This window comes from Hippocampus bargibanti, linkage group LG08 (assembly GCF_051943395.1).
Source record: "Hippocampus bargibanti isolate YZ-2025 linkage group LG08, ASM5194339v1, whole genome shotgun sequence".
Taxonomy (NCBI): domain Eukaryota; kingdom Metazoa; phylum Chordata; class Actinopteri; order Syngnathiformes; family Syngnathidae; genus Hippocampus; species Hippocampus bargibanti.
In genome coordinates this window covers 22,626,233-22,644,771 of record NC_142741.1, presented here as the reverse complement: position 1 = coordinate 22,644,771, position 18,539 = coordinate 22,626,233, and the positions used below count along the sequence as shown (strand labels likewise).

General features: G+C 39.6%; 1 protein-coding gene across 1 annotated transcript in view; it reads right to left on the bottom strand.

Moving 5' to 3' along the window:
• The window catches only part of frmpd4 (FERM and PDZ domain containing 4), a 37,735-nt gene extending 30,991 nt beyond the window's left edge, over positions 1-6,744 (bottom strand). Inside the window, exon 1 of the mRNA XM_089002889.1 lies at positions 6,521-6,744. Within this exon, the coding sequence (XP_088859015.1) occupies positions 6,521-6,564 (44 nt within the window). The 5' untranslated portion in view covers positions 6,565-6,744. The remainder of the gene's footprint in view (positions 1-6,520) is intronic.
• Positions 6,745-18,539: the final 11,795 nt, after the last annotated feature.

The window sequence follows — 18,539 nt, the reverse complement described above, 5'->3', positions numbered from 1 at the left end:
ATTTTTGACACTTTAAATAATTTTTATTGGTGTTTTGCATTTACATAAAAATATCATACTGCGTCAGTTAGGAAACAAAAAAGTGACGTTGGTTGTCCTTTAAGACTAATTCACAATTTTAGTAAGCGGTCATTTATTGGATCATGAGCAGCTTTGGGCAGTAATTGAATCCAGATCTTGTGTCAAAGAACCCATTTTTGGTTGTGGGAGGAATCCTAAACATGCCAAAATCAGGTGGGGCAAGGAGCCTTTGCCAGAATCGAACTTTGGACCTACTTTGAAACAAGTGACAAGTATGAAGGGGGGTCAAGTTGCAGCTCTTGGTCGAACTGTTCTGTATGGGAACTTTGCTTATTAGCAATTTGTTTATTTATTTTTGCGTTTGTTTTCCGTGGGTAATTTCCTCAGTGTTTTAAACCGCCACTTCAGAAATTGCAATCCTCACAGCTTTTGGTGTTTGTTAATTGCCGTTCGACTGCATATTTCTTCATTTCCCAGTGATATCCATGATATGGTTGACTTCACTTTCTAATTAGCTTTGGGTTATGCATGCAGTTTGTTTGTGTTTTTGCTCTTTCACATTGACTGGGCAGTTTTTAATCCTGTGCAATTTAAACTGTTGCATCGAGTCAGGCAAATGACGAGGAAGAAAGGATGCCGATGCTGAAAAGAACGTTAACGGCAAAGTGATTGTTTCTCCAATGATGTTTGCAAGGATTGTCAGTGAAATTAGTATGACTGACATTCTGCGTCATATAATTTGAGCAGTTAGTTGTCAGTTTCTGTAATTTACGGTGTATATAAGGGACACCGGACTATAAGGCTCACCTCAAATGAATGAAAGTTTGCCAAATATAATATTGTGTATAAATATATGATGATTTTTTTTCCAAATATAAGGCACACCACATTATAAGGCGCCACGGTAGTGGCTGGGGTGACACAATAATTCTTCTACAGGGGGAAATGCAGTCATTGGCTGCTGACAGTAGTTGCAAGACCAATTGTGGCTCAACATTACTTCACATATAAGACGCTCCTGCGTATTAGGCACACGGCCATCTTTTGAAGAAATTTAAGGCTCTTGGGTGTGCCTTTTACACCAGAAAATACGGAATTTGACCAATCTTCTGAGCTTACGTTCAAACCCCAAGGACAGAAAAGGTACAGTAACAGCATCTGGAAATGGAGGAAAGGACTGATGCTGAAATTGTCTTCCTGCCAAATAGCACAATTCAATATAAAAATGTCAGGAATAAAAGTGACTGAGTCGAAGGAAATATCAGGGAGCTAAGTAAAAAAAAAAAACAAATGAAGACACAGGTTTTAACCGATATTTGGATAAACGAGAAAAAAACACTTTCAATTTTGATGATGAATCACTGCGGCTCTACTCGTCAAAGAAAAAACACCAGCCACCCTAAATCAAACCCATCCATTGGCTTACCGCTGTCAGAGCCCACCGATAGCCAATTAGGCTCGTTTGTGATCCAAGTGGGGCTAATTTTTCTTCATGTGCCTCTGACCATTTCAGTAAAAAACTTTTTTTTTTGATGAAAGCAGCATTTCTGCTGAAATGAAAGTACTCTGCCAGAAATTGCTAACAACAAATATTTGTCTACTGAGAGCATCTGCTCCGCTGTAGGCAGCTAATTAATGTTGGCAATAAATTTACTCATGTAAAAATGAATTTTCATACTGTGTACAGGTAGAAAACAAATGTAGCCAGGCTGTAGAAAATTGTAATGAATCCATTGAAAAACTTTGCTTCTTGGGATTTGATACCGAAGTATCATAATTGGACGCCCCAAATTATTTCTCCTAGCTGTTTAATTACAGCAAATCTATGCTGGGTGCTTGGAAGAATAATCAGCATAAATCCATAAAAATGTCAGATCGGAATGGATGAACTAAACACAAGTAATCACAAAACAAAAAAGTGATGGATGCTAGCGGGTTGTTTTCTAGACACAGTTTGTTGCTGTTTCCCCTCAAGTCAAGAGGCAACCCTCCTCTATTAAAAATGTCACACATTGTAAACCCTTGCTACGACGGATGCGCCCAATAAAGAATTTTGTCTCCATGACTCAGGGTCAGTCTCATATTTTATTTGATTTGATTTTTTTTCTGACTAGTGTCATAAGAGCAAGGACAACCGACACCACTTTTTTGTTTCCTAACTGACATCAGAAAAACGTTTTATAGCATCTAAAATACCCAAAACACGCAGGATGATATTTTTAGTCAAATGCAAAACACAAATAACAATGACTTAGTGTCCAAAAACTTCTTCAAATTGAACCTGGAAGTGGCCAGTTTCATAAGGTCCCGCCCCCTTGTTCGTGAATTCACGCCAAGACGTCTTGCCTTGCTCGAGAATCAAAACAATGGCTTCAGATTTGGAGAAGATGCTTTCTTGTGACTCATCCAGTTATTAATATGATTCAAATAGTTCTGAAGAGGAAAGCATAAATGTTTGCAATTGATTAAAGAAGCAAATAGTTCTGAAGAGGAAAGCATAAATGTTTGCAATTGATTAAAGAAGCTCTTCCCTGTCATTTTGAGGCATATGGACAGAAATGTAGCACCCAGAAAATGCAGAAGATGGCGCCCGAGCTCCGTTGGAAATGGGCTGATTTGTCTGCTTGGAATTTTGTCAGCTAATATCAAATACAGTAAAGTCTCGTTATATCGATATTCAAGGGAGTTCGAAAAAATATCGATATAACCGGGACTATCGATATATCTGACCCTGTTTGCATGTAATTTTCTCCGTGCCTGCATAGAAATAGTATCGATATAACCGGGACTATCGATATATCCGATATCGATATAACGAGACTTTACTGTAGTTGTCTTGGTGCAACACACAACGATTCACCATCGCGTTATTTATGTTTTCCTTCTAATTTTGGCATCAACACGGATCAATACGAAGTTTTCAGACCAAACAAAGTACCGCAAAATGCATTGTGTGTCCTTTCTCAGTCAGGGGCGTTCCTTCAGTGACGTCACATACGGACTCATCACCAACTCAAAAACAAGACTTCCGGAATATTCAGTGCGAGTCTTAAAACGTAAAATCTAGCTATATGTGGTGGAATCTTTGTAAAATACGCTCAGTAGAAGTCATTTGAAGCGATTTTACAAATGATGGACACAACTTGTCCGGAGGCGTCGGTTGTCCTTTAATGAAAAAGACCAAGCACCTTTTTTGTTCTTCTTATATTTTTTATTTATGACCCATGAAAAAGCAGTCTAATGTATTTGCTCAAGCAGAGTATAAGGGATGTACCCAGTGAATGAATAGATGAGGCCTGATCTGCTTTAAATATAGCAACAGTGTCCATTGGCGGTCGCTTTGGAAAGACTCAGCGTATTCTGGACCGTTGTGTTTGCCCATTCGGCCTTGCGGGCCCAAAGCCAACGTGAGTGGCAGCGGATATTAAGGTCAGACGGTAGCGTGATCTAAGGAGAATATGGCTGAAGCTTTATGCATCCAATCCCACTGCCCCGCACACTTTACCCTCCTTACTTTCGAATCAGTTGTATTCGGTCGTTTGGGAACAGTTGGCCACTTAAAAACTCAACAGTGCATAAATGTTGCAAGCCCCTGACTTAGGATAACCGCACACCTTTAAAAGCTGAAAATAAGCAGAGTGCAGTCATTCTTAATTCGCTGACGAAGCCTTTGGGATAAGAAGCGAAACATCCGACACCTTCAAAGAAGTACAGATGACGGCTGAAGAAACCTTTTCATCGACATTATTATTTGGTTACGAGTTTGGTCTGTGACATGTCAGAAAATCAGTAAACATGTTTAGCAATATTTTCTAAAGTACAAACAGATCTTCACCAGTATCTTAAGTCATTCGTTGCCATTCGGGAATTGAACAGTGTGACGTTCAGCATCATTCCCGAATTTGTTCGGGTTTTGATTTTTCTTGTGGGGGTGGGGGGGTTAAAGCGCTGGTCAGACCTTGGGCAAAATGGTTTCTCTTCCACAAGTAGGCAGCATTTGCCTTTTGTCCATTTAGCACTTTGCTACATCTTAAGCTGTTGTTAAAGCGCTACCTCAAAACCCATCTGCTTAAAATTGTACCCTAGCGCTAAAAATATTGCAATTTAGTCATGTGATGATAATTTTTGCTGATGTATTCAGTGAATTAAATAGCTTTTAGGAAGTATGATTAAAGATGGCAGTGATGAGGTGTTTCGTGGATGAGTAGTCATTTTCTCTGCACCTGCTTTTTAATTCATGGGGAATAAAAGTGTATTTGGGACACGGGTCACTGGCGGGCCAAGTCTGGCCCTTTTTATATGTCATGTTAAATTTCCCCCAGCATGTGGTGTAGTGTTTGAATCCAAACAAAACTGTTATTTCACTGTTTCCTAAATTATCTATGCGAGACACGGATGTCGTAGCCTACGGCTGCACACTGACTAAAGAAGTCTCTTCCTCCTTTTTCTCTGCACAGCTTCAAATTTGAACCCGCCGTTCCCTCTACTTTTACTCATCTGAAGCCAAACCGGCTCCATACGCCGTACTCATCGCTGAGAAAAATGATGGTGAGGATAATGATAACATCACCAGGTACCGTATTTTCCGGTGTATACGGCGCACCAGAGAATAAGGTGCACCCCCAATGAATGGTGTATTTTAAAACTTTTTCCATATAAAAGGCACATCGGACTGTCAGGCGCCTTCAGCGAATGAAAAACGTTTTCCAAATACAATATATAAATATATAAAAGTTTTCCAAATATAAGGCACACCACATTATATGGTGCTACAGTAGAGGCTGGTGTGACACACAACTTCTTCGACAGGGAGATATGGAGTTGGTGGCTGTTGAAATCACACATTTGCCGCAAGAATAATTTTCCCAAGGATTTAGAGGACAACCGACGTCTTCGGACAAGTTGTGTCCATAATTTGTAAAATGGCTTCAAATGACTTCTACTGAGCGTATTTTACAAAGATGTCAAAGTCAAAGTCAGCTTTATTGTCAAACGTGCTAATATGCATGACATACAGCACAAATGAAATTAATGTCCTCTCGGACCCAGCGTGCAAGACATGCAAGGCACTTATAACGTGGCTAAAAGACATACAATTGACATACAATTCCACCACATATAGCTATATTTTACGTTTTAAGACTGGCGCTAAATATTCCAAAAGTCTTGTTTTTGAGTTGGTGACGAGTCCTCACGTTACGTCACTGAAGGAACGCCCCTGACCGAAAAAAGCACACATTGTAGCAGTCCTTCCATCACGTCAATGCATTTTGCTGTACTTGTTTGGTCTGAAAACGTCGTGTTGCACCAAAAAGAGGCAGAAGAGGGCGACAAAGCTCCATGTAAGGAATTTATCAGGCTAATTCATTCCTCTGAGGAATTAATTGTGGAACATTGGTGGAAATGTATCACCAAAAAAGAGGCAGAAAATGGCTCACACGGACCTTGGTCGCCATTTTCTGCCTCTTTTTTGGTGATACATTTCCCACTAATGTTGCCTCAAAATGGCATGGAATAAATTCTTTAATCGATCGCAAACATGTATGCTTTCCTCTTCAGAACTATTTGAATCATATTCATAACTGGATGAGTAACAAGAAAGCATATTCTCCGAATCTGAAGCCGTTGTTTTGATTCTCCAGCAAGGCAAGACGTCTTGGAGTGACGCCAGGAAGAAGGGGGCGGGACCTTCTGAAACTGGCCACTTCCGGGTTCATTTTTTTCAGATTTTGGACACTTTAAGTCCTTTTTATTGGTGTTTTGCATTTGACTAAACATATCATACTGTGTGTTTTGGGTATTTTAGATGCTATTAAAACGTTTTTCTGATGTCAGTTAAGAAACAAAAAATGATGTCGGTTGTCCTTTAAGTCAGTACAAAGACCTTCTTTTGCTAAGCTAATTTCACAATATTCATCATATTTTCAATCAAAATATTGTGCTTTTTTCCTATTGCATGAAACTGTGTCCCGTGTTTTCAGGTGTGTTCAGATTATAAGGCGCACCCTCAATGAATGATGTATTTTCAAACCATTTCCATATACAAGACTATAAAGTACACCTTCAATGAATGAAAAACGTTTTCCAAATATAATATAGAAAAGTTTTCCAAATATAAGGCACACCGCATCATAAGTCGCTACGTTAGAGGCTGGGGTTATGTACTACTTCTTCTACAAGGTGAAATGGAGTCATGGCTGCTGACAGTTGTTGCGAGACCTGTTGTGGCTTAATATTACGTCACATATAAGGCGCACCTGCATATGAGGGTCATCTTTTAAAGAAAATCAAGGCTTTTGGGTGCGCCTTATACACCGGAAAATACAGTACTTGCATTCCTCTCGATATCGCAATCTCTTATTCCGCTATTGTGCATCTCTATATTGGCGTTACTTTTGAGGATTTCCAACAAGATCGTGCAACAGCAAACGTCTAGCGTGAGGCGGTGACTTGAGTTATATCACGAGACAACAAAAGAGCCAACGGGGGGCGTACTCACTGAATGACAGTGAAGATGCCGAGTTCGTTGTCGTCCGGGTTCATTGTTGCTGACAGGTGCTCGGCGTGGGTGCTCCTTCCCAGCGTTTCTCGTCAAGGCATTTACAACCCCACTGCCCTCTCTCAGCCGCACCCCCTCACTCACCAAAGTTTGCTTTTATTTGGACTTTTCCTTTCTTGTTTGACTGAGCCCCCGTTCCCTTGTGATTGCGCACAGTGGCCCCGTCCGAGCGACTGGCCCCGAGCCCCCGAGGGAGGAGAGTGAGCTAACATCACATTCCAGGCCAGTGCATCAGAAAACAGAGGGATCAATGGCGAACAGCTGGACTCCAATGGCGCGTCGCTTCGGCCCGGGCTGCCTAGACGAGTATGTTTGGGCAAGATTCACCTTTGCTTCACTAGGCCCGCCGACAGGGAAGTGACGCTCTTTAATGGAGGAGCCACCGCAAAGGTGTTATTTATGTTTGTTCTGCACAGCAATTTGTATTAGATGACAGAAGAATCCAATGTCGGGATTGGGCTTTTAATGATGGCATGTGTAACAGGCAGGAGAGCTTAAAATTAAGCTCAAAACATAATCCAACTCTATCATTATCGGCCTGCCAACTGTCAACCTTAAACGAGCCAAGCCTCAATCCTGTATAAACCACCGAACTCGATCTAAAACTACCCCCCACCTTCCCCACGCTTTTACCCCCACCTAACCGCATCCACATTTGATCATTTTAACTCTACATTTGAAGGCATTCTCCTCACTGTGTTTTAACATTGTTTCTTGTTTATGCTGTTTTATTCTACGCGGGTCGACCATGCAGAATTGGCATACACAGTCTTCTATTAGTTATGAACAAAGGCACGTGTCTTTGCTTCTGCAAGCAAATGGAGTTGATTGCGTAACACCGCTCCGACACGTTCACGCGGAAGCCCTCCATTTTATGTTTTTGTAGGCTTGTGTAGAAATAATATAAGGGTGCACAATGAAGAGAAATATGTAGTAGTGAGAATCGTGGTGTTTTTTTGAGGGGATCAAAGTATCTAATGTGTGTGTGTGTGTGTGTGTGTGTGTGTGTGTGTGTGTGTGTGTGTGTGTGTGTGTGTGTGTGTGTGTGTGTGTTGTGTGTGTTTGGGTGGTTTAAGAATGTCAGGAGAAAAAAGTTCATTATATCAAAATAATAATTTTGTGCGAGGAAAATCTTTCCATTTTATATAATGTAGTTGCCATAATTGTAATTCATTTTCTTGTTTTATATAATTCTCTTTACATTATTGAAATTTATAATAACATTTTTAAAATAACAATATTCCCAAAAAAATCAGACCATGACATGGGAATTAAGTCAGTAAAAAAGTCATTATTTTACAAGGCTAATTTAATCACATTCATAATATTTTGAATCACAATATTGTGCTTTTTCCTATTGCAAGAAAATTGTGTACTGTATTTTCCAGTGTATAAGGCGCATCGGAGTATAAGGCAACCTCAATGAATGGTGTATTTTCAAACCTTTACCATATATAAGGCACACCATATAAGGTACACCTTTAATGAATGAAAACAAGTTTTCAAGGTACCATATATAAGTACAATAAAGTCTCGTTATATCGATATCGGATATATCGATAGTCCCGGTTATATCGATACTATTTCTATGCACGCATGGAGAAAATTACATACAAACAGGGTCGGATATATCGATGGTCCCGGTTATATCGATATTTTTTCGGACTCCCTTGAATATCGATATCACGAGACTTTACTGTATATAAATGTTTTCCAAATATAAGGCACACCACATTATAAGGCTGCAGTGGAGACTGGGTTTACGCACAACTACTTCGACAGGGGAAAATGAGGTCGATGGCTGCTGACGGTAGTTGCCAGACCTGTTGTGGCTCACTATTACTTCACTTATAAGGTGCAGGGTCATCTTTTGAAGTAAATTTAATTTTAATTTAGTAAGTTTTCTATCCTTTCACTCCCACCCCAACCCCATCCCTCTTCAATTGCTGCTGTGGACTGCAAATTTCCCCATTGCGGGACGAATAAAGGTATTCTGATTCTGATTCTGAAATAAAGGCTTTTGGTTACATCAGAAAATATGGTAATTTTTCAGATAAAAATGTATACAACATAACTCAAAAAAGACATAATATCACAATACATTCCTAATTGTGGATGAATGTGGACCTGTTGTTTTAATATACAGTAAAGTCTTGTTATATCGATATCGGTTATATCGATAGTACTGCTTATTACGATACTATTTCTATGAACGCAAGGAGAAAATTTACATGCAAACAGGGTCGGATATATCGATAGTCCGGTTTATATCGATATTTTTTCGGACTCCCTTGAATATCGATATAACGAGACTTTACTGTGTATATATATATATATATATATATATATATATATATATATATATATATATATTTTATATATATGCAATATTATATTTTCCCATGCAATTTAACAATTTATTCCTTGGCCGTGTCACATATAATTATAGTTCCGTGAATTCTAAGTTTTTTTACAGTTCACGTGCTATTTATATGTAGTAGCCACGCGTGAGCATATGGTTAAAAGTGTAAACGAGACAAAAGCAGACCTTTTCCTGTGAGCAAAATCCAGCACATTAATCCATCCAATCACAAGGCCCGGCACCCGCCCCAGGGCCACAACACACTGCATCAGTGGCCTGCTTTTCTCTGACACACAGGTCACAGCATTTGGAGGAAGAACAGAGGCTGCGCACTCGCCCTTGTGCCAATTGTACATGACTAAAAACCGCATTTAGCATGTTGTCTCGGGGTCATCACGGCGACAGTTGAAGATGAGAATAATAAGACCGTGTGTTATGAGACTTGTCTGCTGGTTTCTATATGGCGGACGAGTGGCTTGTTTGTTTTTCGTTGCGACAATGTCATGCTGCAAAAGCCGTCTTGGCAAATTTCTCTAATGGCTTGAATGATAGCAGTGCCGAGTTGAAATTAATTTATAGTTGTACAGTCAAGCTTCTGAATTCTAAATGTCAAACCATTTGGAAACATGCCATAGTTGTGGGAAAAGTAAGATCTAAATAAGTACTTTCATGAGATTTCAGTGTAGCATTCTGGTTTGAAAGTAGCTCATCAAGTATATTTTGGTCTATCTATCTATCTATCTATCTATCTATCTATCTATCTATCTATCTATCTATCTATCTATCTATCTATCTATCTATCTATCTATCCATCCATCCATCCATCCATCCATCCATCCATCCATCCATCCATCCATCCATCCATCCATCCATCCATTCATTCATTCATTCATTCATTCATTCATTCATTCATCCATCCATCCATCCATCCATCCATCAATTTATTTAGTTATTTATTAGGCACTATTGCAGAAATGCCCCAGTGATGGCAATAAATAAAACTACAAAAAACTGTATACATTTTTTCGAACAAAAAAAGATGGTTGCTTTATCTGCGTCGTGCTTATTCAGTGAGCGCAATAATAATCGGAATACAGCCTTTAGACATATTCTTGCTAAGGGCATTTTTGACTCGACTCCCCCTTTCAGGATATACTTTGCAAAGGGTTTTGTGTTTGGTGTAAAAAGATTGACCCCCAAGGCAAATAACTAAATATACATGTATACATAGATCGAGAGTGGTTTCCTCTGCTCTTCCTTTATGATCCGCTGTGAGGCTGACACGCATGCATACATGTGCAATGAAAAATAAAACGCATACACTGACTGTCGAACCCTCAGTCGGCTTTCACCACGAATCATTTTAACACGACACCGTCAGTCCCTTTGTACCAGTGGCGGATCGTCATGGTCTGCATACAAATATACAAATATCTGAATCATGGACTGATGTTCATTATATTTTGTCCATTGATTCTTATTAAATAATTCAAAATTGTCTTTCAGCTTCGTTTCATTACTTTTCCCCTGTTTCACTGCTTCCTGATGTGAGTTTTCGTATTTAAGCATTTAACCAATCACATTTCAGCCGTCTTTTCTTATCAGGGTCAGAAATCTACCCGTACGCCTTCACAATCAGTTCTGCAGGTTCTGTCGCATCAAATGTGTCGATCAAACTGTAACCAATCAGATTTCGAGTTAGCAACCCCAAAAGGGGTACAAACGCCTTCTTGAAGGCGCTGGTCAATGTCAAAGTTTTCGCAAAGTATGATTGGCTAGTCACTAAGAGAGGATGGTCAGTTATTTCCTGGCTAATGGTATCCTCTAGTGGACTAAATCACACCACAGTTTTGTCAGTCTGGATGGATTCAGAAGTTACACTACTGAAGGCCTAGCGATGAAATCCATGGACTGCCACTGCTTTCTACCTACAACAAGCTAACATCAGATATTCCTTTAAATACAGAATACAAAAATCCCATAATACCTTGACATCGTTAACCTCTCACTTTCAAGACGATCCGCAAAATCCTGGAAGATCCTTGTTTTATAATGCCGATACAAAGCCATTTTACGTCACCCATCGTGGCCGCAAGTATTGCAAATAACAATAACTACCACAGTCAGAACTTCTGATACATGAATCCTGTGTATTATCCACTAGATCCCTGACAATTACTTTCATGGCCGTATTGCTTCATTTTGCATTGGTGAACTTACTTTCACATTAATATGACATGCTAACTTCATACCCGAACATTCACAGCTAAATTTTGTCATAGCAATGACTCGGCTAGCATACGGCTTTGGTTTCGTATTTTATCATACATACAAATATTGAAATATTGTTCTAAATATTTCCTGTACAATTAATTAATGTTACGTGATTACAACATTTCATTTTTATTGCAGCTACAGGAGCTTTACCAGCATCTTGGAAACAGATGCTGAAGCGTCCTCTGTTAAATCCTCGCAAATAGACCCACGCTGTAAACAGATACAGCTAACAAACAAACAAAATATGCTGATTAATTCCAATTGTGTGCTGTTGAAGGGGTGAAGTGCTACACAAAAGTATTTCTTAACCTATCAGCAGAGATGTGAGTTGTGAAAACTACTTTTTTTTTCTCCTGCTTTCATTATTTCATGATGCATAGCAAGCAGCAGATGCAATGATTTGCATAAAATGATGAGCGCAGTAGCAAGAAAAAAAGCCTCATCTTAATAACGAGAGTGTTTCTGTTTGGCCCTCGCTTAAAGGTTGCAGTCGTGTTCGAAAAAGCTTGGATGTGATTTGCATTATTTTGTGACTGCACATATCCTTTAATGTGTGTGTGCGTGTGTGTGTGTGTGTGTGTGTGTGTGTGTGTGTGTGTGTGTGTGCGTGTGTGTGTGTGTGTGTGTGTGCGTGTGTGGCAAACAAACTATGCCCAATAGGTCATTAATTATTGCTAATGAGTTAGTAATCATATAACAGAGGGCAACTAAAACTGTAATAGATGGTTACCCCTTAAAGGACAACCGACGTCTCCGGACAAGTTGTGTCCATAATTTGTAAAATGGCTTCAAATGAGCGTATTTTACAAAGATTCCACCGCATATAGCTATATTTTACGTTTTAAGACTCGCGCTGAATATTCAAGAAGTCTTGTTTTTGAGTTGGTGACGAATCCGTACGTGACGTCACTAAAGGACCTCCCTTGACCGTAAAAAAGACGCATTGTAGCGGTCCTTCCATCACGTCAATGTATTTTGCAGTTCTTGTTTGGTCTGGGGACCTCGTGTAGCACCCAAAAGTCGCCAGAAGAGGGCGTCCAAGCACCATATAAGGAATTTATCAGCCTTTGGAAGCGGAGGTGGCCACTGGAGGTCGCCATTTTGTGCCTCTTTTTTTTGGGTGAGAGATTTTCCACCAATGTTGCCTCAAAATGGCACATATAATTCTTTAATTGATTGCAAACATGTATACTTTCCTCTTCAGTACTATTTGAATCATATTCATAACTGATGTGTAACAAGAAAGCATATTCTCCGAATCTGAAGCCATTGTTTTGATTCACGAGCAATGCAAGATGTCTTGGCGTGACGTCACGAACTGGGGGCGGCACATTCTGAAAATGCCCAATTCGCAGCTCAATTTTTTGCAGATTTGACACTTTAAGTCATTTTTATTGGTGTTTTGCATTTGAATAAAAATATCATACTGCCTTTTTTGGGTATTTTAGATGCTATAAAACGTTTTTCTGGTGTCAGTTAAAAAACAAAAAAGTGACGTTGGTTGTCCTTTAAATCAAAGGTTGTCACTTATTGGTGAAAAACATGCTTGCTTCGTAGACTGGAAATGCACGGGAGGCGGTCAGTTTCAGTCAATGAGATCACAGGATATCACATTCCTCAAATCAGTGTCAACGCGGCTGCACAAGCCCCTCCTTTTACTGCTGCCCCCTGGGAAGATAGGATTCACAGCATCCAACCATTAGCTGTAATGCGGGAGAAAAAAATCAATCTGCCCGTGTAAAGCTTGCGAAGGTCATCGGGCCAACGCTCGAACTCGGACGCCGCTCGCCGCTTCGGGCCGGGCTCTGTGTCAAGCTTGATTTGTAATGTCACGGATTAGTTGATCAAAATGGAAAGTAGTCATTAAAGAGACCAAAATAGGTCAGTTTACAAACACTGGCCTCTTTTCAACACCAAATTGGCGCATCGGATTTGTTATTCATAAACTTTTCTTTTACTCAAATCCCCATGAAATGGGATGTCGATGCAAGTTTCACACAGTATGTTGGCATCCCGCATTTGGATATGTACAGTGAGACCTCAACTTACAAACACCTTAACTTACAAACTTTTCGTCTTACGAACGGCAAATTTATGAAAATTAAACCTTAATAATAAGCACTATTTTCATAATACACACCCACCACGGCTGGCGGAGTGATCTTCGGCAGAAGCACACGACCGAACAGCACCAGAGGTTAAGTTACCAACAGTCCTTATGGAAGGTGACTCTCCTTCCATAAGCCATCAACGACCATCAAAAAGGTAAATAAAACTTTATTTTACAGCACAGTTTATTTCTTCAATTACAGTCCTCATGTAATGCGCCTCTCTTTTCAAACAGCAATTCCCTATGACCTTCGACCTTCAACGCCATTCCATAAAGCCATAAATGACCATCACAAATGTAAATAAAGTGACTTTATGATACAATGCAGTGTATTTCTTTCATTACAATACAATAGCACATTTATTATACATAGAATAAGGTATGTTGTGCGTAGTTTTAAGGCTTATTTAGTTGAAAAGTATATTTTATGGAAACCCGGGAACAGATTATTCCCATTATGGTTTCCTATGCGAATTTTTTTTTGGAGATACACACTTTTCGCCTTACACACTCTGTCTGGGAACCAATTAAGTTCGTAAGTTGAGGTCTCACTGTAGATGTTTGACGTATGACATGCTTCTGCCAATTGTTCAAAACAGCAGGGAATGTGAACAGCACCATGATGATTTTTTTTTTTATCAAACTCAAGCTTCTTTCGTATGTGGATATAAATCAGATTTGTATCCAATGCCACTGCTCTCTTCTATTAATATTCAAAGACACATTGTTCCTCATTATTATGACAATTACGGTAAAGTCTCGTTATATCGATATCGGTTATATCGATAGTACTGCTTATTACGATACTATTTCTATGAACGCAAGGAGAAAATTTACATGCCGCAGGATCGGATATATCGATAGACCGGTTATATCGATATTTTTTCCGACTCCCGAGAATATCGATATAACGAGACTTTACTGTATGTGTTAGATGATTTTATAAGACATGTACAAATTAATTTCTTGCATTTTAAAAAACAAAACAAAACAGAATGTAGTTATTTTGGTGTTTACTTCCAAATCTTTGTTTGTAAACAGTTTGCACCATATTTTCGTCATTCAGATTAGAAGAGATTGTGCTCTTCTTTCAACTTCACTACAGGGCACAGTTCTTCAACACAGTTAAACAGATATCCGGATAAATGGTCACAGCTACTCAAAGCTGCAGTAGTTTTATTTATTCTTCACAACGGATAAAAACTGTATACTGTATTCCTGTTAACTATCGGTCAATATATGTTGCTCCACCATTTGTGTACTAATATCAGTCACTTCAAATGTTCTTTACGCCGCACGACTCAACTCATTCACTGCCATTCCCGAATTTATTCAGGAATTGAAAACCATGATGTTTATCGCTATTCCCGAATTTGTTCGGGTTTTGGTTTTTCGGGTGTGTGTGTGTGTGGGGGGGGGGGGTGCCGATAAAGCACTGGTCAGACCTCTGGCAATGTTTTTCCCTCCACGAGGGGGCTACATTTGCCTTTTGTACAGCCGCCTCCATTTCAAGCTCAGATAACTTCAGACCCATATAACTTAGATATGAACTCTTTTTTTTCTGATGAAAGGAGAGAGTCTAATGTTTTTTTGAATGCTGCATTGAATGTATATGTAGTCCTCAAACACAATATTCTGTGGGTCTTGCAATTTGAGTGAAAATCACAAAAACCCTCGCACTGGAGTGGACACATTTTTAAACGTCTGGGAGTGAATGGGTTAAACGTTAACTCAAAAATCGCATTGTGCATTTTTTTTGTTAGTATAAAGGCAAAGCTATGTGGCTACATCACATATACAATTGCCTGCAACTGAAAAAAATCTGAAAAAAATCCAAATTGAGTCATTGATTTCAAAACTTCTGGACAAGCTAAGCTTCTTATTGGGGAGTTTGCTCACTTTAAACGATAGAAAATTGCAGACTTGGCCATCTTACAAGTTCTACTTTGATTTTGCACATAGGGACATATAAATAAGACAACAATTTGGCCCCCAAATATGAATCATCCAACGTACCTCTGCGTCACCAGGTTGTCGTCCGGTATGCTACTTTGTTCATTTGCATCCTCATTAACATCCATGTCTTCTCGCTCACGCAGATATGAATAACTGCAGCTATTGCACGAGAAGGCAAGCTCACTGTGTGTGTGCTTGGTGTGCAAAGGGAGGGGTAGACATTGAGGCCTCCTTGAAACATTGATAGCCCGGAGTAAATTCTATCAGCGGCAAGGGGATATGGAGAAAAATGAGAAATCAATACTTTGCGGCCAACGAGCTCAGTTGAAACGCCAGATAGCGTGGTGCTGCACCGACGCGTGCTCTGCTGCTTCAAAAGTGGTTTTATCGAGTGTTTGTCTCGTAATGAGATTGTGTTGTCCTCCTCCCATTACTCCACCTCATTATTATCTATGTGATGTGATAGGAAATATAAGAGTTGGAGAAGAAATGATGTGAAATAGCTTCACTCAACTGAATACGGCTCTGAAATGTGTTCAACTATCAAATTCTTTCTGAAATCCAAACAGTGCCATCTGCTGGAAATGCGGAGTCAGTGTCAGTGATGACGCATTAGAGTTGTGTGGGCATTCTTCAAAAGGTCAAAAATAGATGCCAACAAAGATGAATGCAACATTGCACAAATCGATATTTCACATTCTCTCTGTGTTACTTGTTGTGTTCATTTTGCATTTGTAACGCTTGTTTGTCATGGTTCACTGCACATTGATACCATGCTTGGCTGCTTGCCTTGAGTCTGTGCTTAATTTAGGACTTTAATTTAGCACATACAAGAGTGGCTTATAGATAACACCACATGGCAACTCAAACGGCTATTTTTTTCCTTTTTTTTTTACTCTGAAAAATAATGTAATCCATTCACCAATTATCTAAGCCGCTTCATGCTCAAAAAGATCTCAAGTATGAAGACAAGGACCTTACATATTGGATGAATGAGTGTGAGTGTGTGTGTGTATATATATATGTATGTATGTATGTATGTATGGATGGATGGATGGATGGATGGATGGATGGATGGATGGATGGATGGATGGATGGATGGATGGATGGATGGATAGATAGATAGATAGATAGATAGATAGATAGATAGAGAGAGAGAGAGAGAGAGAGAGAGAGAGAGAGAGAGAGAGAGAGAGATAGATAGATAGAGAGAGAGAGAGAGAGAGAGATAGATAGATAGATAGATAGATAGATAGATAGATAGATAGATAGATAGATAGATAGATAGAGTCAATCGAATTGCACAATCCATGTACTGAACCGGATTGACTTTCAAAACAGTTTTAACACCATCTAGTGGTAGTATCCCTTTAACCCATTTTCAAATGAATCTCTAACTGGGAGGACTCAAAATAATAAAAAAGAGCAAGAATTTAACAGCGCATGACACACAACCACCCAGACAAAACAAACTTAATATGACCAGCTATAAACGTAGTCTTTTTGTCTTCATTTTACTTCCACTGCACAATGTTTGCCATTTGTTTTTGCCCCGTTAAAAAGGGGGGCAGTGCCTCCCGGATACATAAAAATAAACTCATTAGGAAAAAGCCAAAAGCAGGCTGCTAAAAATGTTTCATTATCCTACATGATACAACTGTTATGACAAGCAGAAAATCTCATTATATTATTGTGGTTATTCTTAATATTATTATGTATGCCCGTTCTTTGCATTCCTAATAGCAGCAGTCAATGCTTATCCCTCTTGATAAGTGACACGTTGGGAAGTGCAGTGAGAATCTGCTGCGAGTCCTCAACAAGGCCACTGCCAAATAAGTGGATCAAACACAAAGCCGAACTCTTATCACCACTTCCCTTGTCTGTTTAGGGGGACCCGCGTATCTGATGGACTCTTATCGTGGCCGTACAGCGCCGGTTCACGTCACGTTATCACACAGGTTCTTTCCCCCCGAAGCTCCCACAGGAAGACTGTGTTCCCTGGGCACCGCATGCCAGGGTTCTGGAGCGCCATTTCAAACCACACGGAGTGTAGGGGAGAGAGGGAAAAAATCAGTGCAGCTCAAAGAGGAGTGGGAATGTATACCGGTGGAAGTCTGTCTTACATTCCTGTCAGGCTGAGTGGCTAATAACACTCAAGGAAAGTCGAGGCCTAATTGGGAGAAAGTCAGACTGAGAAATCCAAATACTGCTGATGAAGTACAGCAATTTGTCATACTGCTGGGTTCGTTTAATGAAAAACAGTATTGTCATGTCAAATCAACACAAAAGTATGGAATAATGGTTTTCATATTTGAAATCATTTGAGGGAACCATGGTTTTGGAAACAGTGTTCCGATAGAAAAAAAAGGATGACCGAATACCAGCACGTAAGGCCTTCTCTGCTAGCCTAAAAATATAATTGGCTTTTGAATCTGTTTAAAGGACAACCGACGTCTCCGGACAAGTTGTGTCCATAATTTGTCAAATGGCTTCAAATGACTTCTACTGGGCGTATTTTATTTAGATTCCACCGCATATAGCTATATTTTACGTTTTAAGACTCGCGCTGAACATTCAGGAAGTCTTGTCTTTGAGTTGGTGACGAGTCCTCATGTGACGTCAGAAAAGGACCGCCTCCTGACCGTAAAAAAAAGACGCATTGTAGCGTCTTTCCATCACGTCAATGTATTTTGCTGTACTGTTTTTTTTGAAAATCTTGTGTTACATCCAAAAGCCGCCAGCAGAGGGAGTCCAAGCTCCATGGAAGGAATTTATTACCCTGTGGAAACGGGCTGATTCATTCCTCACAGCTAGGTGGCCATTTTCTTGCCTCTTTTTGGGTGAGACATTCCCCCCCGCCCGTTTGCCTCAAAATGACACGGAATAAATTCTTTAATCAATTGCAAACATGTATGCTTTCCTCTTCAGAACTATTTGAATCATATTCATAACTGGATGTGTAACAAGAAAGCATATTATCCAAATATGAAGCCATTGTTTTGATTCTCCAGCAATGCAAGACGTCTTGGCATGACGTCACAAAATGGGGGCGGGACTTTCTGAAAATGCCCAATTCGCAGCTCAATTTTTTTTCAAGTCATTTTTATTGGTGTTTTGCATTTGAATAAAAATATCATACTGCGTGTTTTGGGTATTTTAGATGCTATAAAACATTTTTCTGATGTCAGTCAAAAAACAAAAAAGTGACGTTGGTTGCTCTTTAAATGGCTAAATACACTTCACAGTGATTCTGA